This window comes from Lemur catta, chromosome 8 (assembly GCF_020740605.2).
Source record: "Lemur catta isolate mLemCat1 chromosome 8, mLemCat1.pri, whole genome shotgun sequence".
In the NCBI taxonomy this organism is placed as follows: domain Eukaryota; kingdom Metazoa; phylum Chordata; class Mammalia; order Primates; family Lemuridae; genus Lemur; species Lemur catta.
Window position 1 is genome coordinate 25,220,387 of NC_059135.1, and position 27,442 is coordinate 25,247,828.

The window sequence follows — 27,442 nt, forward strand, 5'->3', positions numbered from 1 at the left end:
GATTTTTTTTCCTATTGAGTTGTTTGAACTCCTTATGTATTCTAGTTATTAATCCCTTGTCAGATGGGTAGTTTGCCAATATTTTCTCCCATCCTGTGAGTTGTCTCTTCCTTTTTTGATTGTTTCCTTTGCTGTGCAGAAGCTTTTTAGCTTGATAAGATCCCATTTGTCCAGTTTTGTTTTGGTTGCCTGTGCTCTGAGGGTATTAGTCAAAAAGTCCTTGCCCAGACCAATGTCCTGAAGCATTACCCCAATGTTTTCTTTTAGTATTTCATGGTTTCAGGTCTTAGATTTAAGTCTTTAATCCATTTTGATTTGATTTTTGTGTATGGTGAGAGGTAAGTGTCTAGTTTCATTCTTCTACATATGGATATCCAGTTTTCCTAGTACCATTTATTGAAGAGACTCTCCTTTCCCCAGTGTATGTTGTTGGTATCTTTGTCGAAGATAAGTTCACTCTAGATTTGTGAATTTATTTCTGGGTACTATATTCTGTTCCATTGGTCTATGTGTCTATTACAGCTCTATAGTATAATTTGAAGTCAGGCAATGTGATTCCTTTAGTTTTGTTCTTTTTGCTCAGGAAGGCTTTGGTTATTCTGAGTCTTTTGTGATTCCATATAAATTTTAGGATTTTTTCCCATTTCTGTGAAGAATGTCATTGGTATCTTGATGGGGATTGCATTGAATCTATAGATTGCTTTGAGTAGTAAGGACATTTTAACAATATTGATTCTTCTAACCCATGAGTATGAAATATCTCTCCATTTTTTGTGTCCTCTTCAATTTCATGTGTCAATGTTTTATAGTTTTTGTTGTAGAGATCTTTCAGTTCTTTGGTTAAGTTTATTCCTAGGTATTTTATTTTATTTGTAGCTATTGTAAATAGGATTACTTTCTTGGTTTCTTTTTAAGATTATTTGCTTTTGGCAAATAGAAATGCTACTGGCTTTTGTATGTTGATTTTGTATCCTGTAACTCTTACCCATTGTTTTATCTTAGTAACTAACTTAGTGCTCTGAATGTAGTATGTGCTGAAAAAAATTTTTTTAAATGTGAAATGAATATAAATCTAATAAGAATCAAGCTGATAAATTAAAAACAAAACATTAACTTATTTAGCTGTTTTGTTTGTTTGTTTGTTTGTTTGTTTGTTTTTTTGAGATGTGCTCTTGCTCTGTTGCCCAGGCTGGAGTACAGTGGCTTCATCTTAGCTCACTGCAACCTCAAACTCCTGGGCTCAAGCAATCCTCCTGCTTCAGCCTCCCAAGTAGCTGGGACTACAAGCACACACCACCATACCCAGCTAATTTTTCTATTTTCTGTAGAGATGGGGGTCTCACTCTTGCTCAAGCTGGTCTCGAACTCCTGGCCTCAAGCAATCCTCCCACCTCGGGCTCCCAGAGTGCTAGGATTACAGGCGTGAGCCACCACACCCAGCCTGGTTTGTGCCTTTTAGAAAATGAATGACTCCACCCTCTTTTCTGACACCTCACATCATCATTTAGCATTTCATATCTTGTGTCTCCTCTCTGTGAAGCTCTTTAGCAACAGTAAACGCTCAAAAATGAAAATTTGCTTTTGTCTCAAAGGCTGCTCTGCACTATCCTTGTTATAAGAGAAAATCTCTCCCTGACTGTGGTGACTTCTCCCCGTGTCCCCCAACTGTGTGTGGCTCATAAAGTAGCCCTGATGTTGGAAGTATGTTGCCTTGGCCTTGAAGGAGTATCCAGATACCATCTCAGACTCCTGTGTCACCTAGGTACAGTTAGGACTCCCCTTCTTAGAGGAATCTGCTATTTGGTGAGCACAAAGCCTGGTGAGATAATTATGGTTTGCTCTTTAGCCTTTCTGAAGTTGGCAATCATTTGAGATAATTTTGCCTCCTTCTTCAATGTTTCCTTGTTCCCTGATTTGTGTTCTTTATAAAAGATTGTTTCTTTGGATTTGGAGGCCACTTCTTTCCTAGAGTCGGGAAGGACATATGAGAGCAGCATACATGAAACAGATTAACAGTCTGTTACTGTAAAAGCCAGCATCTGAGCACCCAATATGTTGATGTGTTCGTCCTCAACGTAAGTGAGAAAGCCCAGGTGGAAAGAGAGGAAAAAATAGTAGTAACATTGGCAGCAGCAGCTAACACTTACTTTGTGCACTGTTTTAAGTGTGTTATAGGTAGCAGCTTATTTAATTTATGTAACACTCCTGTGAAACAAGTATTTTCATTGACACTATTTTAAGGATGATGCAACTGAGGCACAGACACTTAAGTGGTGTGCTCAAATCCCCACTGCTAGGGAGGAGTGGAGCCTCAGTTTGAACCTAGGTGGTCTTCCTCAGAGTCCGTGCCTTTAACCACTAAGCTGGGGCTGGCCCTTGCTTTGGAAACCAGTGGTCCTCAGTCTGCATAGCCGTCCTCTTGGAAAGCCTTATTGGCAGTCAGTCCCTGGGGGGTAGCTGGTGGGAATCAGTGTGAAAGAGACAGACTTGGGTAATGTTCACTGAACTAAAATTAGTCCCTTGGGGCACCACTGGTGAGGAAAAACTGAGGCACACCAAAGCAATCCAGCTGAGCAAGAATTGTTTCCTGCATTTAACATATTCACTGAAATATAATAAACACATAGACACAGAGCCGGTCACAGGTCTTTAGGGGACCAATGAATCTGTAAAAGGAAGGCCATAATTTTGCCTTTCACACTTTTGCATGTGAGCCACACAGAGAGCTCAAGTGAACTGACCCTCATGAGTCTGTAGGCATGGAAGGAGAGCTTTGGGGTTTTGCTCCATCTTTGGGTTGTCTTACTTAGAAGCCTGTGAATGCGTTCTAGAGATCGCATTACCTCAGGCAGGGGCACACCTAGGCTGACTTCTTAAGGAGGAATATTGGCTGTGCTAGTGGATGAAGGGAGCTGCCAGTGAGTCTTACTAGTTCTATGGGGTGTGGCTTGAATCCAACCTAGTTAACACTATCTGCATTATCTGAAGATTGAATAGAACTATTAGTAGGTTAGGTCACAAAGTGATGGAAGCAATAGATCTAAGACAAGGTGGCATCAGAGGTAGTTGTTTCTAAAGAACCTCGAGGTAGGTGGTGGGCACCAAAGCTTCCTTGGGGTCAGCTCCTCTCCTTCCTGCCATCCCAGGGTCTGCCATGCCCTAGGTAGCTGAGAGAGGGCCCTGATCCCACCACCAGAATGGCTGATTTCTAGTTCTGGCGCTAATCTTAGTTCTCTAAAGACATGCTCTTAACTAGTACCCAAACTAAACCCTTTTCTCCTCTGTATCTCTGTCATCCTGTCCTTGTCCATTGAGTAATAATACAACCATAGCACCAGGAATTCCCCAGAGGATAAAGAAGACAGCGTCCTAACATCATAGAATTACAATATAAAATTAAACATCACTAAATGTAAACATCATAAGGCAAGAACATAAAAAGTCATATGAACATGTGGACGTTAGATATGTTACATATAAGAAAAATAGGTCACACACACACACAGACACACACACACACACACACACCCCCTATAAGCGTAGGCACATAGTAGAGAAAGGTGAGGCTATAAGGGAAGAATATTCAACTAGGACTCAAAAGTTTTTGCTAGTTCTACTCCTAACTCACCATGTAAGTTTGGATAAACCATTTTATTGCTTGTTGCCTTTGGTTTGCAAACCTACTGAGGCAAGTTAGAAATTATCTCTATTATCCTTCTCAACTCTAAAATTATATCATTCTAGATGTATTTGAACCTGTCCTGACTCATGGTTGTGTGGGAGCTAATTACTATAGTCAGATTCATAATAGAAGTTTGCGATAGAAACGTAGGTATAGTTGAAATTGTTTAACACAGAAAGATTTCTATATACATTATAACTCTACTTCTGGATGAACTGCTGTTGCAATTTTTAAATTCAAAAATTTTAAAAGAAATCCTTTGCATTAGCTATAGAGCTCTGAGACTCAACAATCTGCCAGAATCTAACTTACTTTTCCTCCCTGACTGCGTTCACATTTTCATCTGCTTGGCAAGGGCAGTGGTCAACTGGGCTTTTGTTTCCGTCGGTTTCACTCTCTGGTGACCTGGTACCATTCCTATGCCTGTATTTTCTTGTTCTAAGTTCTTCAGGAGAAGGTCTCAAGCAGAGATTTTCTTTAGGGCTAGAAAAACCATGGCAGCATAGTTTCTTTATCCCAGGTTTTATGTTACTCTGTTTCGATTCCCTTTTTCCCCATCTTTCACTTTTTAAAAAAAAGCCAAATTTGAGACTTATACTAAAATGACTGCTTTTTCAATTATGATGTTTCTCAAAAGGCTTGGAACCAGTAGAGGTGGGAATATTCCTGCGGGCTAAGAACAAGTGAGGTCACCAGGACATGGTCTCTTGCTGAATTTATGATTCACCCTTCAGCAAGATTAGTCAGTACAAAGAAGTTGCTAAAATAGGTCACAGAAAATTGATTTTATATGGTTGTATAGTTTCCATGGGTTATATTATTGAACGTTGGCCTGTGGCAGCTATTTGGAAACCCAGTATGCCTCATTGACAGCCCACTTTCTGATTCCTAACACTTCCTCTATATGGGAACCCTTAAAATGAAGTGTCTGGTATTTTTTTCTGGTTGTTCTTTTAATGTTATTCTTTTTTTATTTTGGCTAAGGAAAACTGTGGTGACTAATTTTTCAAATTGCTAGAGTTATCATCCTAAATACAAATCTTTTCGTGCCACTCTATTTTCAAAAATGAACTATGGTTCCCCATTCCTTAGAAAATCAAGTGTAAACTTTATAAAGCATCCAGATGTCTTCCCAACTTTATCACCCACACCTTCCTCCACCCCAGCCTTTCTGCCATTATTGAATTTGCAGCGTGCTTTCAAGTTCCCTGGGCCTTTGCTCGTGCTGTTTCTTCATCCCGGAATACTTCTCTGCCCTTTTCACTTTCCAGAAATCCTCCATTATCTTTCAAGGGCCAGTTCAAATGCCACATCCTCCCTGAGACTTTTACAGATTTTTCTCAATTCAAATCCTTATTTTTTTAATTTCACTTTATGTTCCTACAGAACATTTTATTCTGCTGTGCATGATAGGTAATTGCTTGTCCATCCATGTCCCACACCAGATTGGAAATCCCTGGAAGATATGAACCATATTGTAGAAAACTCTGCACTGTACCAAGTGTGAGCATATGAAATTCTATGTATTGGTGCTTACAAATCAGGGCAGAATAGTTATATTTGTTTTGCTCCATATTGCAAATACTTTTGGACCCATCTTTCTCCCCCACTGTGCTGTCAACTCTGTTGATAGGATCTGTGTCTGATTCATTTGTTATCTCCACAGACTCTAGTGTAGTCTTTTGTTGATATATTCAATAAACATTTATAGAGCCAGCCACTGGTATTTGAGGGTGAGAGAGATGAAAAACCGAGGTAGAAACATGAGGCAATGGAGGAGCTGGGGAGAGAAGTTCTGGACAGAGGGGACAGCAACTTCAGAGGCCTTGAAGCTAGAATGTGCTTGGCTTGCTCAAGACATAAGAGAGGATCGTGGCTGGAGTGAGAGAAGGGGAGTGCGATGATGTGAGATGAGGTCAGAGGTCAGATAGTGTGCAGCAGGAAATAGAGGCATTGTAAGAATTTGGAATCTGAAGCAAGAAGACAGATTGAGCCACAGAAGAGGTAGGATCAAGTGAACAATTTTTTAATAGATACAACAGATTTTAGGGTATTGGAAAATGGAGGAAAAAGGTTAGTAAAGGGAGAATTTTAAGATGTTTTAAAGGAAGGGATTCTGGAGAAGTAGGGCGGAATTTGTTATAGAGTAGAGGTGGATGGGTCAGCTTTAGCAAGGAGGCAAAGTTTCTTCTTTTGACACTAAAAGGCTGAAATAGGAAACATTTGTTGAACACTTACATAGTGTCAGACATTGTTCTAAGAGCTACTCATTTCTTTCTCACAATAGTACAATGAGGTATTATAGTCCCACTTTAAAGACAGGGAAGCTGAGACTCAGGTTAAGTAATTTACCCATGGTCACACAGCCAGTAAGGGCAGAACTGGGATTTGAACCTCGGCTGGTGGCTCTAGCAACTGTGGCCTTAACCACTGTACTATGTGGCACATCTGCAGGACATTGGTTAGTGTGATGTTGAAGTGAAGCCAAGTGTGGTATACATAAAGGAGCTCACTACAGGGCACAGAGAAAGAGACAGTGGAATTAGGTGTTTGAGGAAAGTTAGGGTGCTGTGGAAAACTTGTTCTGGGGATTGTTTGTGATCCCTTGAAATGAATGAAAGAATAAATGCTCAGAAGTAAAGATATGATAGAAGGTGAGCAATACAAATCTGTGTTGTCTGCATTAGCATTTCTGTATCTTGCTCAAGAAAGCTAGGCCTAAGTAGAGATTATAGATGATAGTGTGATCCAGATTTGGTGATTACATCAGAGATGAAAGAGAAAACAAGTTTTAACTATTGACTTCAGAATCCAGAGAGGGAAGGAGTGCAGTGAAACAGGGAAGATATGGTAAAGGATGAGGTAGAGGGGATTTCATGGTTAACAGCCCTCATGAAGATAGAGCGGAAGGCAGGTGAGATGGACTGAGAAGAATGCCTGTGTAAGGAACGGGGGAGTACCAAGCTGGAATGGATAAGTACCTTATGATGAAGAGTTCCGAAAGGCCTAGGATGTTTCTGTTGTGGAAGAGGGAGTTGGTCTCTGGAGTCAGAGGGTAAGGGGCTGTGTTGATAAAGATCCTAAAATCAGAAGGCAGATACACAGCATTTGTCATTACCCACCTCAGCAGCATCACAGTGCTCTTGCCCACTGAGTCCAGATGTGGTCTCAGCACCTTTGTCAGTACAGAGTTCCTGGCGGTCAGTAGCAGTCAGTGAAAATTGCCTTCTGCCCCTGCTTCAGACAATGCCAGAAGGGCTGTTGTTGGGCCAAGGGTGGGTGGAGCTGAGAGTGGGGCAGTCTGTAAGAGATGAAACCCAATAGTCCCCCTGGAATTAGAGTCAGTGGCTAGAGCAGAATCTTAAAGGCTAGAGGTTTTGACTAACCCTAGGGTGGTTCTCAGTCTTGAACAGGGAGCAGGGCGGGCAGGTGGTTGGATGATTCTCAGGAAGTTTTGTGTCTCTCAGGAAGTCTAACCACATTCTCCCAGGCTCTCTGCTGTCAGTGTAGTACTGGCAGCACAGGCCCAGAGCTGTGGGGTGAGGTTGAACCAAGTGATATTGTAGTCTGAGAAGCTGGAGATGGGGTCTAGAAGTCAAGAAACAATAGCAGGTGAGTACAGATAATTTGCATTGGCTGTAAGTGAAGAAAAGCCAGATTGAAGGATTATCTTTGTTCTGCAGTGACACTGTGGTTTTTCTTTTATCTTGAGCTAATCAATTTACATTGATGTAGAGGTCTATATTAGGGTCATTTACCACAGCCAGATTGTAAGCACCTTACGAATTTGTCACCTTTGTTTCTTTAACAAATCTTAGTGCCCTGCCTTGCATATAGTTGGTACTCAGTAAATGTGTCTAATTGCTTTACTCCCTTATCTTTGAGCTCATATAATAGTTGCAAATCCTGTTTCCTAGACCTCCAGATTTTTTTGTTTTGTTTTGTTTTGAGACAGAGACTCACTCTGTCACCCAGGCTGGAGTGCAGTGGCATCATCATAGCTCACTGTAACCTCCAACTCCTGGCTTCAGGCAATTCTCTTGCCTCAGCTTTCCAAGTAACTGGGTAGCTGGGACTACAGGCATAAGCTACCATGCTTTGCTAATTTTTAAATTCTTTGTAGAGGTGGGGTCCATAGGCTGATCTTGAACTCCGGGCCTCAAGCGATCCTCCCACCTTGGCCTCCCAAAGTGCTAGGATTACAGGCATGAGCCACGGCTCCCAGCCAGACTTCCAGATCTTAAAATCATCTGTTCTTACAGCTAACTATAGACTGGATAACCTGTAGAGAAACTGAAAAGAAAGATGATCAAGGGTGAAAGAAATGTAATGTATCTGATGAACTTTGACAAAGAGGCAATCCTAGGACAGACTGTTATATGATAGTGCTATGAAGACTGCATCCACTTTCCACTTTGGCTTTCATTCACTTTTATTAATCTTGTTATAAGAACTTACGCGTTTCCTTTAAATTTTCCAAGAAAATTTTGATTTGGAATATTGGTACCCAATGGGCTTTTAAATTCTTTGAACACATTAAAATATTGACCTTTGTTTTTCATTCCAACTATTGCCTGTTCTTTGGAATCCTATTCTTGTGAATTCATTCGTTGTGCTGACTTAGGCAGTCTAGATTTTCTTGGTAAGCCAGGTTACATAATTGTTTCGTTTATTGTGATTGGGAAATGGTGTTTTTATTTTTATTTATTTATTTATTTATTTTTTCAATGTTCTTTTTTAAAATTTCAAAATATTAAGGGGGTACAAATGTTTTTGGTTACATGGATTGCTTTTGTAATGCTTTAGTCATGGCTATAGGTGTGCCCATCACCCAAATAGTGTTCATTGTACTCATTAGGTAGGTTTTTGCCCCTCCCTTCCTCCCCCTATCTTGTTTCATTTCCACTGAGTTTTACTTCCTTCTGTGCACATGTGTGCTCATCAGTTAGTTCCAGTTTAATGGCAAGTACATGTGGTGTTTGTTTTTCCATTCTTGAGATACTTCACTTAGGAGAATGGCCTTCAGTTCCATCCAAATTGTTGCAAAAGGCATTAATTCATCCTTGTCTATGCTTGAGTAGTACTCCATGGTATGCATATATCACATTTTATTAATCTACTCATGAATTGGTGGGCACCTATTGATTCCACATCTTTGCAATTGTGAATTGTGTTGTAATAAACATTTGAGTGCAGGTATCTTTTTGATAAAAAGATTTCTTTTCCTTTGGGTAGATAACACAGTAGTTGGATTGCTGGATCAAATGATAAGTTTACTTTTACTTCTTTGAGGAAGCTCCGTACTGTTTTCCATTAGAGGTTGTACTAACTTGCAGTCCTACCAACAGTGTATAAATGTTCCTTTCTCTCTGTAGCCATGCCAACATCTATTGTCTTTGGACTTTTTAGTAAAAGCCATTCTAACTGGGGTAAGGTTATATCTCATTGTGGTTTTAATTTGTATTTCCCTGATGATCAGTGACATTGAGCATATTTTCATATGTTTGTTCATCATTTATCTATCTTCCTTTGAAACACTTCTGTTCATATCTTTTGCCCATTTTTTAATGAGGTTGTTTTTGTTTTTCTTGCTGATTTACTTGAGTTTTTTGTAGATTCTGGTTATTAGTCCTTTACTGGTTGTATAGCTTGCAAATATTTTCTCCCGTTCTGTAGGTTGTCTGTTTGCTCTGTTGATTATTTCCTTAGCTGTGCAGAAGCTTTTTAATTTAATCAAGTCCCATTTATTTATTTTAATTGTTGCTGTGATTGCCATTGGGGTCTTAGTCATTCAATGTCCTTTCTATGTTATATTTCTCCAACGCCTGCACAGCGCACTCCACGGAGTCCTGTTGCATCTCTTCTGACATGTCCACATTTTTTATCACAGCCTTTCAGTGGCACATGGTTATGGAGAAGGGGCTGGCCGAATGCACCAGTCTCCTGAGGGAGATGTTAGCACAGCTAAGGCCTGGTGAGTGCATTAGAAATGGTGTCTTTTAAAAAGGCAAACTTTTATAAAGTAACCAAAATAAAAGCATATAACTGTTGAATAATTGTGTATGCCAATATATGTTTATTGGTGTTCCTAATTATGTTATTTATACATACTGACAGAAAACGTCTGAAGGGTCCATACCAAACAGTATACAGTCTAGGCAGGAGGATTGTGGGTGCCAGGGTGTGGAAGCAGAAACTTTTTTGCTTTTTACATTTCTTACTAAATTTGGGGATACTTTTATTATAAAATTTAATAAATATTTGGTGAGTGTGAAGTAGTTTTTGAAATAGAAGAGAAAAATCATGTGAGTCATCAGAGTGGTGTAGACATGGAGCCATACAAGGTTCAGAGGAGGAGAATTGTTTTCAAGTAGAAGCGGTGAAGAAAGGCTTCAGGAATAGGTGAGATTTTATCCTAGTCCTCTAGGAAGATGTGGAGAAGCAGCAAAAAAGGGAAATCTAGTTGGGGGACTGGTGGGAGAAAATGCATGAAGGTCGGGATTGGGTGAGCGGTGGAAACAGCACTCCCCTCCAGCTGACCGGAGGATGGGGCGTCGGCAAGAGTGGTACACTGTGTGGACGGGTTCCTGGGGAAATTTAGAATAGAGGGACCAGGCTAATAGACTCTGAACCCCCTAATTAATCTTAACATCCTTAAAAGTCAGTTGACCACCTTTGACATATTATTGCAAAAACAACCAAAAATCAAAAAAACTAACTGAACCTCAAGATCCAAGTAGCACTTGACAGAAAATGTGGGAACCACAGGAACATTTAAGTAATACCATGAACATAAGCTCAGCCACATCCAGAATATAGAAAATTCTGCTGGGCAAATGAACCAATTTCTTCAATAAATACAAGGCATTAAAAAAAAAGAAGGAAGAGGGAACTGTTATAGATTTAAAGAAACTTAAAAGAGATATCAACAAAATCAATGTGTGAGCCTAATTCAAACAGACCATCTGTATTATAGAAATGTTTTGAGAGAATCTGGGAAAATTAGACACAGGCTGGGTATTAAATAAGGAATTATTAATTTTGTTGGGTGCAAAAATGGCATTATATATGTTAAAGATCGTTTTCTGTCAGATTAGAGATATACCCTGAAGTAATTATAGGTGAAATGGTAAAATGCTGGTGATTTGCTTTCAAACATTCCAGCAAAAACAAAAACAAAAAACCAAAAAGCAAGAGTTGGAGCGGGTTGGAAGAGACAAAACAAGAATGGCAGTAACTTGATGGTTTTTGAAGCTGAGCAATGAGTACCTGGTGTTCATTTTACTCTTCTACATGCTTTTGAGTGTGTTTAAAATTTTCTACTATGAAATGTTTAAGGCCAAGCTAAGGAGTGTGGACTTGACCGTGTGGCACCCTGAAACCTGTAAAGGGTTTTAGCCTGAGGGAGGCATGGGAAGGACTGTAAGAGACCCAGAAAGGTTGTTAGCCTGGTAACAGTGCATGAAATGGCCGGGACAGGGGAGGGCTCAACCTTGATGACAGTGGTGGCCATAAGAATGGAAACTTTTTTGAGAATGGATAGAGGAAATAATGGCCAAAGAGGAACTCTTTGGCGTGTTGACAGTACAGAAGTGAATCAGGTACGTGACAGGGACAATTCCCTTCTTCCTCTTCAGTCAGTAGCAATTATTGTCCAGAACCACTCACTGGGTACCGTGCGGATGACAGGGAGAGGGAAAAGGGATCTTCACTGAGGAGGAACCAGGTCTTCATACTAGCCGAAGTGGAAAGCCATGAGGAAATGGGGAGTTCTGGGGTTTTTCTTTTTCGTGAGAAATTTGTCTCGTGGTTTTAATATGAAATTCTTGGGTCGAGTGACTCATTTTGCTTACCTTTCTCTGTTTTCATTGGGGAAATGATGATAGTCTTTGTCAGTGATCCTATCTGAATCACTTATGATATTAGATAATATTATTTATTTGCAAAATAAATTATATTACAATTGGCTCTTGGATAACTCAGGGATTAGAGGTGTCAATCCCCTAGACAGTTGAAAATCCACATATAGCTTTTGACTCCTCCAAAACTTTACTAATAGTCTCCTTTTGACCAGAAGCCTTATCAATAACATAAATAGTTGATTAACACATATTTCGTATGTTATGTGTATTATATTCTGTATTCTTACAATAAAGTAAGCTAGAAAAAAGAAAATGTAAAAAAATCATAAGAGAAAATATATTTACTATTCATTAAGTAGAAGTAGACCATCATAAAGGTCTTCATCCTTATGTTGATGTTGAGTAGGCTGAGGAGGAAGAGGAGGGATTGGTCTTGCTGTCTCAAGGGTGGCAGAGACAGAAGAAAATACATGTATAAGTGGACCCACGCGGTTCATACCCATGTTGTTGAAGGGTCAACTGTATTCATTTGTGGTATTATTCATTTATGAAATTGAACAATTTCAATTTATTATTATAGGATGTTATTCATTTGTAAATTTTTTTTTTTTTTTTTTTTGAGACAGAGTCTTGCTCTGTTGCCCAGGCTAGAGTGCTGTGGCATCAGCCTAGCTCACAGCAGCCTCGAACTCCTGGGCTCAAGCAATCCTCCTGTCTCAGCCTCCCAAGTAGCTGAGACTATAGGCATGCACCACCATGCCCGGTTAATTTTTTCTATTTTTAGTTGCCCAGATAATTTCTTTCTATTTTTTTTGGTAGAGACGGGATCTCACTCTTGCTGAGGCTGGTCTTAAACTCCTGGCCTCAAGTGATCCTCCCACCTTGGCCTCCTAGAGTGCTAGGATTACAGGCGTGAGCCACCATGCCCAGCCTCATTTGTAAAATTATTCACTTGTAAGATTTTATTATTCATTTGTGAAATTGAACACTTTCAAAGAATATGCGTGGGATTAATTAAATGAGTTTAATTGATATGGTCTGGAGAAATAGAAGTTTAACTATGGTAAATTAATGAAAGCTTAGATTTAATTATAAAGTTTCTGATTTGTCAGTAGCAAAAATATTAAAGATAAACTTCAGAGCCAATGAAAAGTAGCAGTTGTTAGAGATTAAAGAGTAATGATAGTTCTCTAGTCCTCTACAATCAAAGGTAATTAATATTTCACACATAAAATATTAGTAAGAGCCAGGTGCCATGGCTCATGCTTGTAATCCCAGCAACTCCAGAGGCTGATGCAGGAGGATTCCTTGAGGCCAGGAGTTCCAGACCAGCCTAGGCAACATGGCAAGACCCCCATACACAACTCCTCTCTCTCTCTCTCTCTCTCTCTCTCTCTGTATATATGTGTGTGTGTGTGTGTGTTGTGTGTGTATGTGTATGTGTATTTATAAACAAACAAACAAGACAGGTGCAGGAGGATTGCTTGAGCCCAGGAGTTTGAGGCTGCAGTGAACTATGATTGATTGTGCCACTCACCGCTTCACTGTAGCCTGGGTGATGAAGCAAGACCCTGTGGAAGGAAGGGAGGAAGGGAGGGAGGGATATTAACATATGATATAAACAGGCCTTCCACAGAGGAATAGACACCCCAGAGAACAGTTTCCTGATCTCATTTTCTGTCTTCTTCTTGATTCTTATTTTTCAAGAAATTACACTACAAACTGCAGTCTACAAGAATAGGACATTTCCTGTGATTAACACCCTTTCATTTCTGTCCAGTTTAACATACTGTTTAGAGACAGAGGGCTGAAGCTGAGGTGGGGGAACAGAGATGAGAAATGTTGCTTACCGAGTGGGAAAAACATGGAACACAATGCCTTCTTCACCCTTATCCTGCATCAAGAAGTTGAAGGAACTTTGGAGATTCCCTAGCAGGTCTTCTCATTTAGCCCACCCAGGCCGGCACCTACCACCCTAGCTTAAACAGTCAGCAAGAAGTGAGGTTTTAGTCAGGTTTGCTGCTAGTTTGGGCCCAATTAAAGTAAAATTTCTAATTCCTAGGAGCTGTTGTTAAAAGCTCTCAGGGAGGTAAGAAGAAGAGAAGAAAATTCCTGGCTAAAAGCAAGAGAGGTGGTTTTCATTTTACTCAGGGACTCAGCTGAGCCGTTGGGTCACAGGAGGGATGGGGATAGAGGGACACATGTTTTAAGTCTCATTATGGATAAGGTTGAGCCATCATCAGCGCTTGGTGGAAATGCAGCAGCAGTGTCTCTAACAGCACCGCCTCCCTTATTGCATTATCAGAAGAGAAAGATAACCTGTGAGTAGGCATCCATTATCCCTCTCTACAAAGGGATTAGTGTGGGTTGCAAGAAATTAATGGCTTTTGAGTTACCACAGTAATACTAATGAATGTCAGGACCAGAGATGTAAAGCAGGTAAAATTGGCTTTTCTCTGCCTCATTGCTCTCCTTTTCTCTTTTGGTTTGCTATTTTAAGATCTAGATCTGCAGCCAAAAGAAGAAATCATACCCTTTGGCAGTGTGATTTGTCTTCTTTAGGGAATGACTCAATTAGTTTATGACTGTCTCCAATGTGTATCAGCAAAGAGATTTAGAAACATCTCAGAAATTAAAATTTCTACCAGGGAGAAGTACTCCCTCTTGCATGGCTGTCATTTTCATGTCTGATAAAAGTATCAGAAAGTCTCTCAAGTGACAGTCCCCTTTTATTAAAGGGCTAAACTGCTATATATTGCAGCTAATATTGATTAAAGATGGCATTACTAGATACACTTGTGAGACAGGGGGAAGGGAGAAAGGAGGAAGGGAAGGGAATTATACCTACTGTGTGCTGAGCATTGTGTTAGGAGCTTTATTTCTAATTCAACAGGTACTTATTAAGCACCTGCTATGTGCCAGGCATTGCCATACATGTTGTGATATAAGGATGAAAAGAGAGACCTCACCCCTGCTCTCTGTGGAGCTTATAGACCAGTATAGAAGGCATACTTTTTAAAAAAGAACTTTAAAGTGTATTTTATTTACTCAGCTATTCAAATAAACTATTATAGTACAGTCTAATAAGAGTCCATGATAGAGGAATGATAGAGTAGGGATACCTGTTCTGACCCAGGGGCGTTTGTGTGCAGGCGAGATGAGGGGCAGGGATGGGCGAGTAAGGACGGACTCCCTTTCTGGAAGAGGGTAAGTGTGCAGTCGCTGGTTGAAGCAGAGGGAAGGAGCATCGCAAGCCAAAGGAACAGCATAAGCACAGTCGGGCTCAGAGGGAAAACTGCCATGTAAGCAGAGACCTAGAAAGTGAGCTAGTCAGGTCAAGCCTGGAGAACTGGATCGAAGGCCCCTATGGCCTTGAGGGCCAATGAGGGTGTCTGTGAGCAGCACATTTTATGCCCTCTCCTTTCCATTGACGCTTCCTATCTTCACCAACCTAGGGAAAGATAAGAGTGTTGGCAGGGAGTTAGGTCATGTGGCAGAAGGAACATTTTCTTGTGTGTCTGTTACTCTGTACGATGTTACCTAGCAACAAGGAGCCCTGGCAGGGTGTGATTGGTTCCAAAACCCACAGGGCATAGCTAGTCAGTTATTCCAGTATTTCTGTTTTCCGCACAGACCTCTGCGTGTCACATGGACATTGCACACTCCATATTTACTCTTGCACTTCTAGTTCAGTGTTTTAGACTCAAGATGTTCCCTAAATAAATGAATAAATAAATAAAGTTTTATTGGAACACAGCCAAAAAAAAAAAAAATAAGATTTTCCCCAGCTACATCTTGCCAATTAGGTACCATCTTGGAATTTTACTACTTCTACTTTGTATAGTTTGAACCAGAAGGCTATCAACCTCTAATCTGCTTGGTTTCTTGTACCTACCTTCTCATAACTAATTAATACTTTGCCTCTTTTTTTTCTTTCTAGAACACAAACAGACATTCCCAAACATTCTCAAGAAGGGTTACCTGGAGATTAGGAAAGACCACGACAGTTATTGGCAAAGCTGTTACGCAGAACTTTCACCCTACAACCTATACTTTTACAGCCTTGACAACAGTGGGAATCAAAACCTCTATGCCACGTACCAGCTTTCACACTTCCAGAGCATATCTGTTTTGGGCAATCTTGAAGCCAGGATGGTGGATACTGTTCTGTATGACAACACCCAGCTACAGCTTAAGGCAGAGTCACCGTGGGAAGCTTTGGACTGGGGGCAGAAGCTTTGGGAAGTCGTGCATGCCACTGTACCTGGTTACGTGGGACGGCACGATGAGCTGGCAAACTCACCTGGGCTTGGTCATCATGTTGACTGTACACAGAATCATTGTTTACAGAAGAAATCCAGTGGGCCGCTGCCACCGTCCCCAGTCCTGGATAGCCCGAAGCAGTACCAAAACATCCTCAAATCAGGGACTCTCTACAGGCTGACTGTCCAAAACAACTGGAAGGCATTTTCATTTGTGCTGAGCAGGGCCTACCTTATGGCTTTCCAGCCCGGCAAGCTAGATGAGGATCCACTGTTGAGCTACAATGTGGACGTGTGTCTGGCTGTCCAGATGGACAACCTGGATGGCTGTGACTCTTGCTTTCAAGTCATTTTTCCACAAGATGTCCTCCGTCTCCGAGCTGAGACCCGGCAGAGGGCTCAGGAATGGATGGAGGCTCTGAAAACAGCTGCCAATGCGGCGAGAAGTTCAGAGCAAAACCTGCAAGTGACATTGAGGAACAAACCCAAGGAGCAGATGGGTGGGCATGAACTCAGGAAGAACAAACGCCAGTCCGTGACCACCAGCTTCCTGAGCATTCTGACGACTTTGTCTTTGGAACGAGGACTCACTGCTCAGAGTTTCAAATGTGCAGGTATGAGACAAATTTTCAGCCTAAAGTTCATGAAAGAACAATCTTGAATCCCACAATTGGAATTCACTTTAAAAACTCCCCTCAATAGGCTAGTCACAGCTTCCTCCTGATATAAAAAGCATTTTTCCTCTAAAGAATTTGCTATATTAAAACATCCATCCATCCTCATACCATGCTGGTGAAGTAAACAGAAGCAGCCATGATGTACCCCATTAATTCAAAATGCCTTGGCCAGAGCCTAACCAGACTAGAATTCAGGCTTCCTGAGTGAGCTGTGGTTCCATTCGCTCTGCCTTCTTGAATTAAAGGTCACTGAATGTGGATGTCACATATTGTCTCATAAGAGGCATTTGGGCCCAAAGCTGACTACTAACACTCCGTAGGCAAGGAAAATGTCTGTAGTCAGTAACTGTCATTGATCTTGACCTTGTCAGATCCTGTTAAGTTGGAATGTAGAAAATCAGCCTTGACAGAAAATGTAGAGGTGGCTAAAAGTAGGGTAGATGATGATTCAGCAGATGACTGCTGAGTCACGATGGGCCTCAGCCTCACCGTGGGGAAGCCCGGGCTTGTGGAACAGCTACGTAAGGATGGGACACAAAGTGAAGTTCGAGGTCAGTAATCTTATTTCTTAAAACCTTATTACTGCTTCTGTCCTCTGCTCCCCATTCTTCCCACCTTCCCCCAGGCAATAAAATTTAAAATTTTTTTTAAAAACCTCATTAAACTATATCTATGTATCTACTATAAACTAAATTGAATTATTTCCTTTTCATTAAACCCCACAATTTGTAAAAATGAACTTACATGAGAATAGCTTCAACTGGAAGGCTGCTTTGGGAGTTTTTAATTCAAGTCTATTAGATTTAAGTATGTTGTTTAAAAATGAACAAGAAGCTTACCACCAGCCAAAACCAAACTTTAAATTTTGTCCTTGTTCCTGCACTGAAAAAAGCCAAATAGTGGTGGCACAATGAAAACTCATGTTTTGAATTTAGGTTAGTTATGATGATGGCCTTTTCTATTGAAAAGTAATTTACCTAAAGGGGGAATTAAGTGAATCATTACAGCTTTGACCCAAAGGCTTCTCAGAGACTATAGACCAGAGCCTTGCAGGGTGGGACTGGAGACCAGAAACACCAAGCCAGTTAAGAAACCATACTATGTTATATGCATATATATGCAGGTATGAAAGCCCTTGTGTCAAGCCAGCCCCGCTACTTGTGGAAAATGATTTTGAAATAAGGAGATACTAGTTTTAGCATAGTTGTTTTTGTTTGGTTTTTTGTTGATTTTTTAAAGAAATTATTGACATTTTAGTGTCTTTTAGTAGTACATATATTTCAAAATTCAGACATTCAACAATAATTTACTAAGTGCTTACTCTGTGGATATCCTGGAATTATGCTACGCGTTTGTGGCTTTAGATTGCTGATAGGGTCATCAAATCTGTTGTATAATATTATTGGAATAAGGAAGAACAGCTTAGGTTGGTTCTCAAGGTAGAGATTAGAGCAGCTGAATCAAGAAACTTTGTAGTGAGAGAGGGAAGAAGAGCCTCAGGTGTTACATAAGAGTTGTCACCTAATTCACCTTCCTCTCAGAAGTTTGCTTCCTAATGGCGTGTGCATTGCCCATGTTCTGTACTGCGTTAGTAGCACTCATAGCACTCAGAGGATGGAGGAATATAAGGTAGAGGGTACCATTCCGCAAGCCCACTGCATCCAGCAGTTAGAGAAATGAAAATGGGAAAAAGACAAAGAAAAGTGAGTAAAAGAGTTAGGGAGAAGGAGGCCAAGTAGAAAAGAAGAGGAAAAGTATTATATAATGCACAGGAATAGAACTTTCTCACAGTTGCTTTAGGTTCCATGAGATAGGATGCCTCCATTTGCTGTCTAAATTTCATTCTCCCTAAATTTGGCTGGTTGGAGAATAGTTTGGGGAAGGGTAGTAGTGGGGAATCCAGGGAACAGGGGTAACACATCTAAAACTCATTTGCTCTGTTCATGCTTTGGTTTAGAGTTATAATGAATGGGGCAGAGGTAGGTTTCTAATTTAGGATGGAGAGAAGTCAGACCTAATTTGTATAGTGTAACACATTCCAAAGCAAAAAAAAAAATCAATTTAATTTAAATGCCCCTTCTTCCATCAGAAAGTGCTAAATTTAGTTGCTCTGTATTTACCAAGTTGTTTTTCATTCTTAATACCCGCACTTGAATATTGGTTTTCTACCTCGGATAAGAATACTTCATCTCCTGTAGGGGGCAGAGTCTCAAAAGAAAAAGGCAAAAACTTGTTAAGCAAACCTCTGAATGTTTTTTAACTTACTTGGGAGGCTGTTCATTATATCAAAGATTATTATAGCAGAAGAACTTTAAAAATTGATCTATGTTTCTCACAAACACAGTTAATGTAAACCGGCTGCTTCTTCCTTTTGTACCTATATCCTCTAACTTTCAGTGAAAAAGCTGGTTGCAGAGCATGTTTACCTTCCAAAATGCCAAAAAGTCTAGCACATTGTTTTTAGTGAGTTTGGGCTTTATGTATTATTTTAAGGAGAAGCTAATTCACAGTATTACATAGCTTTAGTGTGTGTCTTTAGACTATAAGTTTTTATGTCTTAGTCCTCCCCCCTTTAAATGTTTTGGATGAATAAACTTTAAAAGGGGAAGATTGTACTGAGTAGCTCTTTATTATGATGTCATTTACTTGCTATTCAGGGAAGCCACAAATTGGCTTTTAAATCTATAAAATAGTGCAATTGGGCAATTTCATTAAATTCTTTCTGCAAGTGAAGAATTTTCTATATCCTTCTTTAAAACTTAAACAGCCCCTGCAGAAAAAATGGACCATGACCATCCAAAAATGCCTGAGGTTATGTTTTTGAGGATATATACTGATACATAACTGTATGTTTCTTAAACATGTGCTTGGACTTTTGATCGTTGTAGTTAATCATATGTGACTGTCCATGGCATCCTCTCTGGCTCCATGGTTGCCCCAAGCTGAGGAAGTCCCAGCAACTGTGGTCTTCTTGCTGTTCCTGGAACCTATCATGATCAGGCCAGCCTCCAGGGCCTTTGCACTTACTGGTCCTACTTCCTGACACTTGAAAATAGAGTTCGTTTATTCATTCTGTGATTTATTGTGTGTACCTAGATGAGTCAATGCTGCAAGAAAACAGCTGTGGTCCTTGCCCTCATGAAACTTGTAGTCTGCTAGGGAAGACGACATTAATCAAATAAGCACATCAACGAATGCCAAAAGGCAGCTGTGACAAGAGCTACAGAAGTGAGGCCCACTCATCGGATTAGAAAACTATTAGAGATGGTGCCAGGTAGAACAATATGAAATTGCAGATTTTTCAATCATTTTTGAACTGCAAAATAAAAAGGCAGTTGATAAAGTTGAACTTAACGTTTGACCCTGAAGTCACAGAAGATCCTTGGGCAGAGAAGCACCTGATGGGAATGGTATTTAAGAAGCTAATTTGGTGGTGCTTTAGTACAGCTTTTCAAGAACACCTCTGTAACAGAAAATGAGGTGTGCTTTTTTAGTGAAATTTCCGGTTGGAGTTTAAAATTATGTTTGGCAATGGGGAATCTGTGGTGTTAAGAAATGACTATGCAGCTTATTAAAATATTTATTATGTACCTGTAAGTGGTTCTAAATTAGGTTATTCACAAAAATGCTGTATAAATTAGATTAGAAAGCAGCAGCTCTGTTTTCATTAGGAATTTGACATGTGCACCTACCTATTTACACTTGAGAGATACATGGTTTTCTTGGCACTAGCACACAGAGATATTTTTCCTGTAATTTCCTAGCAATCAAGAAACCAAGCAATCAAGTACTATACTCAAAGAGTCCAGGGACTTGTTCATAGGTGTGACAAGAGATGCAAAGCTCACCTTTGAAAGTGTTCCTTGTGTGACTGTTTTGCAATCTGGAGATGAAATTGGATGGCCCACTGTGGGGCAGTGTTCCTGATTCTGAACTGAAGTTGAACATGTTAACGGAGGAGATAGCAAGAAAAACAGTAGCCTAGGGGATCCCCTACACCATTTTCACACTGTCAGTTTTTATGGTTTTACTCTTTTGGCTGCTGTTTAACCTCTTGGGACTGCTGTTGGTAATTACATCTCTCTGGCATTAAGAGCTTTTTGCTTTCCTTTTTTTCCCTCCAGCCCTTGGGAGGGGTAAACCCAAGGAGAGGGGAGAAGTTTTGCTGTGAATTCTTCAGCCATTTAGTGCAAATTCCTGTAATTACCGGCATTGTGTCTTCCCTGAATGGCACATAATACAGCAGAAGCCATTCCTAATTGAGACCTTACAGGAGGTACAAATCCCCTCTTTGTTCAGCCTGACAAATTAGTGCCAGAAAGTGGCAGGGTCCGAGTGGGAATCAAAGGCAAGAAACACAAAGATGGAACTTAAGGCTACAGTAATAACCCTCTCTTGTCCTGAAGGGAAAAAAGTAATGACCAATGAAAAATGAAGTTTTTTTTGTTATAAATTCCCTTGACATGACAGCACCTCGGGGCTGCTCTATTTATTTAGCAAAAGTGATTAAATAGTAATACTACAGGGCTGCCCATTGTTTCCCTGGGTGCCCCCACCTCACAGACCCCTGCTGCCTGGGCTAATTGATTGACAATGAACCTCTGATAAAGAAGTATGTTGTTAAGACCTGCGGTGGGGGTGGGGGGCATTTTCTCCCTCTGTGTGTCTGAGAGAGAGAGAGAGAGAGAGAGAGAGAGAGAATTTCATTTTTGTTTGAATTGCACTCCAGTTTTCCTTTGCCCCACCCCACCCCCTCTTCTCTCCCTCGCCTTATTTTCCCCTGTGCTTTTTCCCCCCAGAGCTTTGCAGCAGTTGCTTCCAGCTAGCATTCATAAACAGGTAGAGGGGAATTAGTATTGTAGGGCAGACTTTTGACAAGTTTATCTCCGGAGCTAACTTCCTCCCTCTCCCCCGCTCCCTGTGAGGCAGAACAGCAATGTGAGAAGAGAGAAAAGGGGAGGGGACTGGTTATTGGCCAGAAAATTCTTTGTTGTTGTTGTTATTGTTGTTTTAGTTTTTCATTTGTGAGAATGGATGTCTGTCTGAAACTTGTCCTTGTACTAATTTTCTCTTAAATTCCTTGCTCAATTTGGGAAAAATCTGTGCACTAATAACAGTTACATGTTTGGGGGATGGGTTGTGGAGTAAGACATAAAAACTCAAATTTTTAGTCCCTCTCCTCAGTTTCCAAGAAGCCAAGATTGATTATTTGAGGATAAAATCTGGCTGCCTGTAGTGTAAGTCAGCACTCCAAGGATCCTGGAAGTTGTGGGAAGATGACCAAAGGACTCCAGGCAGATAATTAATAGCTCCTAGTTATATATGCTCAACTAGCTAAGCTGAAGCTAAATCCCTAATTTAACTCTGTTACAGCTGCAAAAACAAATCATTTCAAGCTCCTATGAAAGCAAAATATATTAAGCAAACATTATTGACCTTGTTAATACCACATGGCATTTCTTGTGATAAATGAGGGCGTATTTCTGGCAAAGTCCGGTTTTATGACATCGTTTAGACATAAAGGATACCTTTACCCTAGCAATACAAGCATCCTTGATAGAAAGTATGGGGTGGTTAATTATTCTTTAAATAGCTGCCAGTCTAGAAGAAAGCAATATTTCTGTGTTAGACCTAGTTAGTTACTTATTGGCCTCGGGGTAAATCATGCAGATTAGCAATTCTTAAGAAAAAGAGAAATTGAATTTGGGAGCTGATTATGCATGTGAATCTACATAAAGAAAGATCTGTTGGTTTCTAATTGCCAAAAAGGGCAGTTGTGTATTATGCTCTTGAAAGAAAAAAGTTCCAGGGTAGCCAAAATCTGTTTTCATTCCCATGTGAAAAATTAGGGGGTCCTGCAGTAACCAAAGTGCCAGATCTTCTAAGGAAATGAGAGATGGAAACAAAAAAAATTGACTTTCCTTTCTATCTCCAATTACTATCTTTACTACTATTTTCAAATTTGCCTCCCACTTGGTAGAAATAAGATGAAGATTTATCTGAGTTAGGGAGTAGGCAGGTAGCCAGTTGGAGGAGGAAAAGACAATAAGAAAAACTCAGATATGCCTCCCAAAACATATAAACAGCTTGGATAAATAAGAATTGTTCAGTCTGTTGTTGCCTTCTCATGTTGTATTGTCTAAGTCTCTAAGTCATTTTGTTATTGAGCGTTTTGGATTGTTGTCTCAATCCCTAGGGTTTCTTTTGTGCTGAAGGGCTGAATTTTATTTTTTCAACGCTGGATAATATAACCATGGAAGGCTTGCTGATAGTAAAAATCCTTAAGCAGAGTTTTAGTGGAGGGTTCGTTTCAACAGCATTTATGAAACCCCTTGTGTGTGCCACATATGCTCTGCCAGGCACCTTGGAATATGCAGATAGGAATGAGGTACAAGCTGTGTTCTTCAAAGACTTATAGAACCTCCCCGCCCCCCGAAGTGGTATAGAGGGCTTGAAAGGGGTGAGCAAGAGAATGGGACTGGGTGACCAGGGGTCAAGCCATCACGGCCACTGGCTTGGAGACCATTACATCCCCATCTCTACTTATGTCAGGATCCCTGTTCTAGAGAATTTGAAAGCTAAAGTAGTCTCCCACTCCCTACCCCATTTTAAACTTTGTCTTTATATTTCCTCCAGAATTAAAGTCAGGGAAAAATCTCTTTGGCTTTTATTGCCGTCTAGCAAAGATAAAACTTGAATTTCTGTTGTGTGTTCATTATGTATTAGGTGCTATGGGAGATACAAGAGAAGTGTAGCTGTGGTCTGGAACCCCCAGGGATTTATAGTCTGGTTGAGGATGCAGAAAGGAAAATGAAGGATGCTAGATAATTATGTCGGGTCCATACAGTATAACACTTAGTATTCAGAAAAGCATTTGGCAAAACCCTCGACAGAGAAACTTGGATAAGCCGAGGTTATAGTATGTGTGCTGTTTTGTGAATGATTAGATTGGCATTTTTACTCAAAGTTTGTTGATTAAGGGATCCCTTTCAGTCTAGAAGGTTGTCAGTAAAGGATCATGATAATAATGAGAAGCAGCATAATTTAGTAATTAAGAGCAAGGACTCTAGAACCAGACTGTTTGGGTTTCCAGATCTGCTACTCACTAGCTATGTGACCCTGGACAAATTACTTAACCTCTCTGTACCTCCATTTTTTTCAACTCAGATGTGAGAAAATAATCACATCTACTTTATTAGTTTGTAGTGAAAATAAATTGAGTTAAAGGGCTTAGAACAGTACCTGGCACATAGTAAGTGCTATATAAGGGTTGGCTCCTATTAGTATTTGCCCTCATATGACAATAATAATTACCTGAATAAAGATATCAGAGGCATACTTACCAAATTTGCAGCTATCACAAAACTAGGTTGGACAAGTAATATGTTGAATGACAGAATTGAGATTCTGAAACACAAGCCAGAGGAATGGAACAAAACAAGTAAGATGAGATTTAGGGATAAATATAGTCTTCTACGTATGTTCAGAAAATTAACCACAACAACAGAATGTAGAGGAAACTGGAGTTACAAACGAGGCAACCCGGAAGCCAGGTTTGTGCTGCTGTAGCTACATCAAAAACATTCACAAAGCAGGTCCAGAAAGAAGAGCTAATATCCTCACTGTGCTCTGCTCTGGCCAGACTACACCTGGAAATTTCAGGTATAGATGCTGCTTTTTAACAATAAACGTCTACATCTATTAAGATACTGAAGGACGAAAAACTATAGCATGCAATAAATGTGACCTAGAATAAGGAGAACACGAGTGTTATATCCACGTATTTGAAGGGAAAAGAAAATTGGCTTACTCTGTGTAATTCTACTGGCCCAAGGTAACAGAAATACCCAGAGTGGAAGGCATTTTCCTTATTTAAGAAAACTTGATGGCTATGGGGGAAAATGAGTAGAATGGCAAGAGGCTTGGTCAGTGAGAGTGGAAAAACTAATATAGAGAGATTTATTCATTCAGCCTTTCGGCAGATGTTTACTGAAGCCCTACTATGTGGTAAGTACCATGCTTTCTCCATAGTGAACAAGATAATCCTATTATGTGTCCTCACAGAACTTGAAAACTGGAAGCCAGACAAATAAATAATTATAACACACAGCTGAACTCAGCTCTTAGACTTTCCTTCCAACTCTTCCTTCTCTGTCTGGCATATTGTAGAGGGAATGGCTTTGCTGTGTATGGTGTCTTTTATCTCTTGTGATTCTTTCGATGTCTATAGAAGATTAGAGAAAATGAGATTAATGTAGTCCTCCATTTAAAGCTCATTTAATAAGTAATACCTTTTTCCTTTGGGGAAGAGAATTTAAACTAGTGAAAATATCAATTGACTAAGAAGACAGGAGATAGGAATCCTTTTCCTGGCTCTGATGTCTATCATTGAATAAATTACCTTACTTTTTACCCGTTTTTGTAGTCTAAGTTTCTAGGTCCAGGAAATAATTTTAAATAAAAATAAATGTACAAGAATATGAATACACAGTGAAATAGTAATGTGAGTCTATGGAAGAAGAAGAATGTTATATAATTTGTGTTTTAAACTATTTCACATCCTAAAATTCAAAGATATTTGATCACTTTATATAAGTAGGCCGTTTGATTTTATAGGATATAAATTTGCTTTTTTGATTTATTCCTGGTATTCTCATCATAGAAGTCACATGTTGGTCTTTGATATGTTTCAGAAGAATAAAATCATTTTGAATTTCAGAAGATAGAGATCTTTTGATAGACCTTCCTGAACTTCATAGGCCATAGCTGTGCTGCCTTTTTTTTTTTAAGCCGTTCATTTCTCCCAGTCTTTGTTGCTATACTTTGGTCTGGAAAGTTCTTGTCCCTTTTTGTAGCTTCCTTTTTGGTTAACATTGTTCTCATCATGTGTTCATTTCCGGCTTAACTTCTAAAGAAAGTGTTAATGTACTCTTGAACTCCATATTGACTTAAAAGTTTTTATTTACTGACCTTCCATTGGGAGAGAAACTGGTTTAGGTGTGATTTTAGGGTAAACTCTGGTAGGTCAAGATTCTCCTTATTTTCTAGCTAAATTTCTTGAAAAACTAAGCTTTTCATGGACTCCTAAGAGTAAGAGCTTCTTGAGAGGTTTTCTAAAATCCATCACACTGCCTGAAGGCAGAAACATATGTAAGTAGAAAACTTGCCATTTTTAAATACACCTCTGGATAAGGAAATCTAGTAATATAGCAATACTAATTTATTTCATGCATTGATATTTTCATCTAATCATTCATTCATTCAACAAACATGGGCCACATACAGTCCCAGAAATTGAGGTTCGGGGGTAAACTAAAAGTTAATTTTGTAGTAGGAAATATACCTATATGTCTCTAAACTTTGAAATATGTTAGCACAGAAAATGTTTTAATTAAGTCTCATTAGTAAAAAACAAAGAGCATGAAACGCCTTGCTTCAGATGAAAACAGAGCAAGCCTGCAAAGCATTCCCTGAGATCAGGGATGACGGCTGATGTCTGAATATGTTGGTTATGGTTCCGGATGCAGTTCTGTACTATACTTTATTGACAATTTCTGGGTGTGAACAATCTTTTACACCCTTAAAGACTTTTTTTCCAAGCCTTTCTTGACTGCCTTCTTCTCCTCCCCTCACTGTAATGCTCCAAGTATAAATGAACATTCGTCTTTTGTGACCCTCCTTCCACCCCCTCCATGGTCTCCTAACACGGGCATGACTTCAGGTTTCACTTTATTGAGGAGGGCACGTGCCCTGTACCAGTGTGTCTACCCCAGGATCTCTCAAAGTGTGGCTTGACCACCGTTTGCATCAGAATCATGAGTGTGATAAGCGGAGGGTGGCTGGACCCCTTTCTAAGACCCGTTGAAGTCAGAATCTCTGGGATTTTTAACAAACTTTCCAATTGATTTGAATGCATACAGAGTTTGAGAAACCACTAGTTTAGCCCACAGAATGTTTTTAATGAATGAATCAAGCCAGACTTCAGTTTTCTGAAGGTTATGTAAGCACATTCCTTTAACTATTTCTTCTACATATGTTCAACATTTTAGCCATTGAGTTCTTAATGTGCTGAAACATCTCCAGGTTTCCATGTCTTCCTTGCATTCTGGAAACTTCAGTGATGTTCCAGTAGGGTTCTACCGAGTGATGAGTATGAAGAAAAGGAAAGGTTAGTTCAAATCCTTTACCTATATTCTGGCTTCCTTTTTAATATATCCAAATATTGTGCTTAGTTGTATTTTGTGCTGGATAAGCATACATATTAGTTGTTTGAAATTTCAGACAGCCTTTACCTCCCTCACCTCATTTGCTACCAGCCAGATCATCTTCACTTAAATGACCATAATATCCTCCTAACCAGTCTTCCTGCTTCTATTCTAACCTTTCCCAAATCCTGTCTCAACTGCAGTAAGTGTGATCCTATTAAACTTTAGATTGACCCCGGTAGTTTTTTCTTCACAGTCCTCCAGTGGCTTCCCACTTCTTTTGGAGACCAAAATCCCCACAGTGACCCTGCCCACCTCCTCAGTTTCAGCTCTCACCCTCTTGCCACTGTCTCCCCCACACACTAACTTCCAGCCACACTGGCTTCGCTCTGTTCCTTAAATGCACCACCTCCTTTCCACCTACTTCAGAGCCTTTGCATGTGCAGTTGCCTCTCCCTGGAATGTGGCTGCTGCCAACTCATTCTTCAGGTCACTGCTTAAATGCTCTTTCTCAAGAACACCTTCTCCAGCCCCTCAGATTGACTTAGGAACTATTAAATTCCCTCACTGTAATGCCTGAAACTCCCTCCCAACTTCCACCATTGGGTTTCCTGCTTTCCTCATCTTTTCTAAGAATCTTTATCATTGGTAGATACAATTAACTTGCTCCCTAGTCTGTTATCTAGGTTGTTTAAAAATGGTAATAGAAGATGGGCCCAAAACTTACTCTTCTGGCAAACCAGTTGTGATCTTG

At 40.0% G+C, this 27,442-nt stretch overlaps 1 protein-coding gene across 4 annotated transcripts in view; it reads left to right on the top strand.

Annotated features, from left to right (window-relative positions):
* The window catches only part of PLEKHM3 (pleckstrin homology domain containing M3), a 164,761-nt gene that overhangs the window by 22,932 nt on the left and 114,387 nt on the right, over positions 1–27,442 (top strand). For all 4 annotated transcript variants that reach the window (XM_045560225.1, XM_045560228.1, XM_045560227.1 and 1 more), the window contains exon 3: positions 15,485–16,420. In XM_045560225.1, coding sequence (XP_045416181.1) covers positions 15,485–16,420 — 936 coding nt within the window. The remainder of the gene's footprint in view (positions 1–15,484; positions 16,421–27,442) is intronic.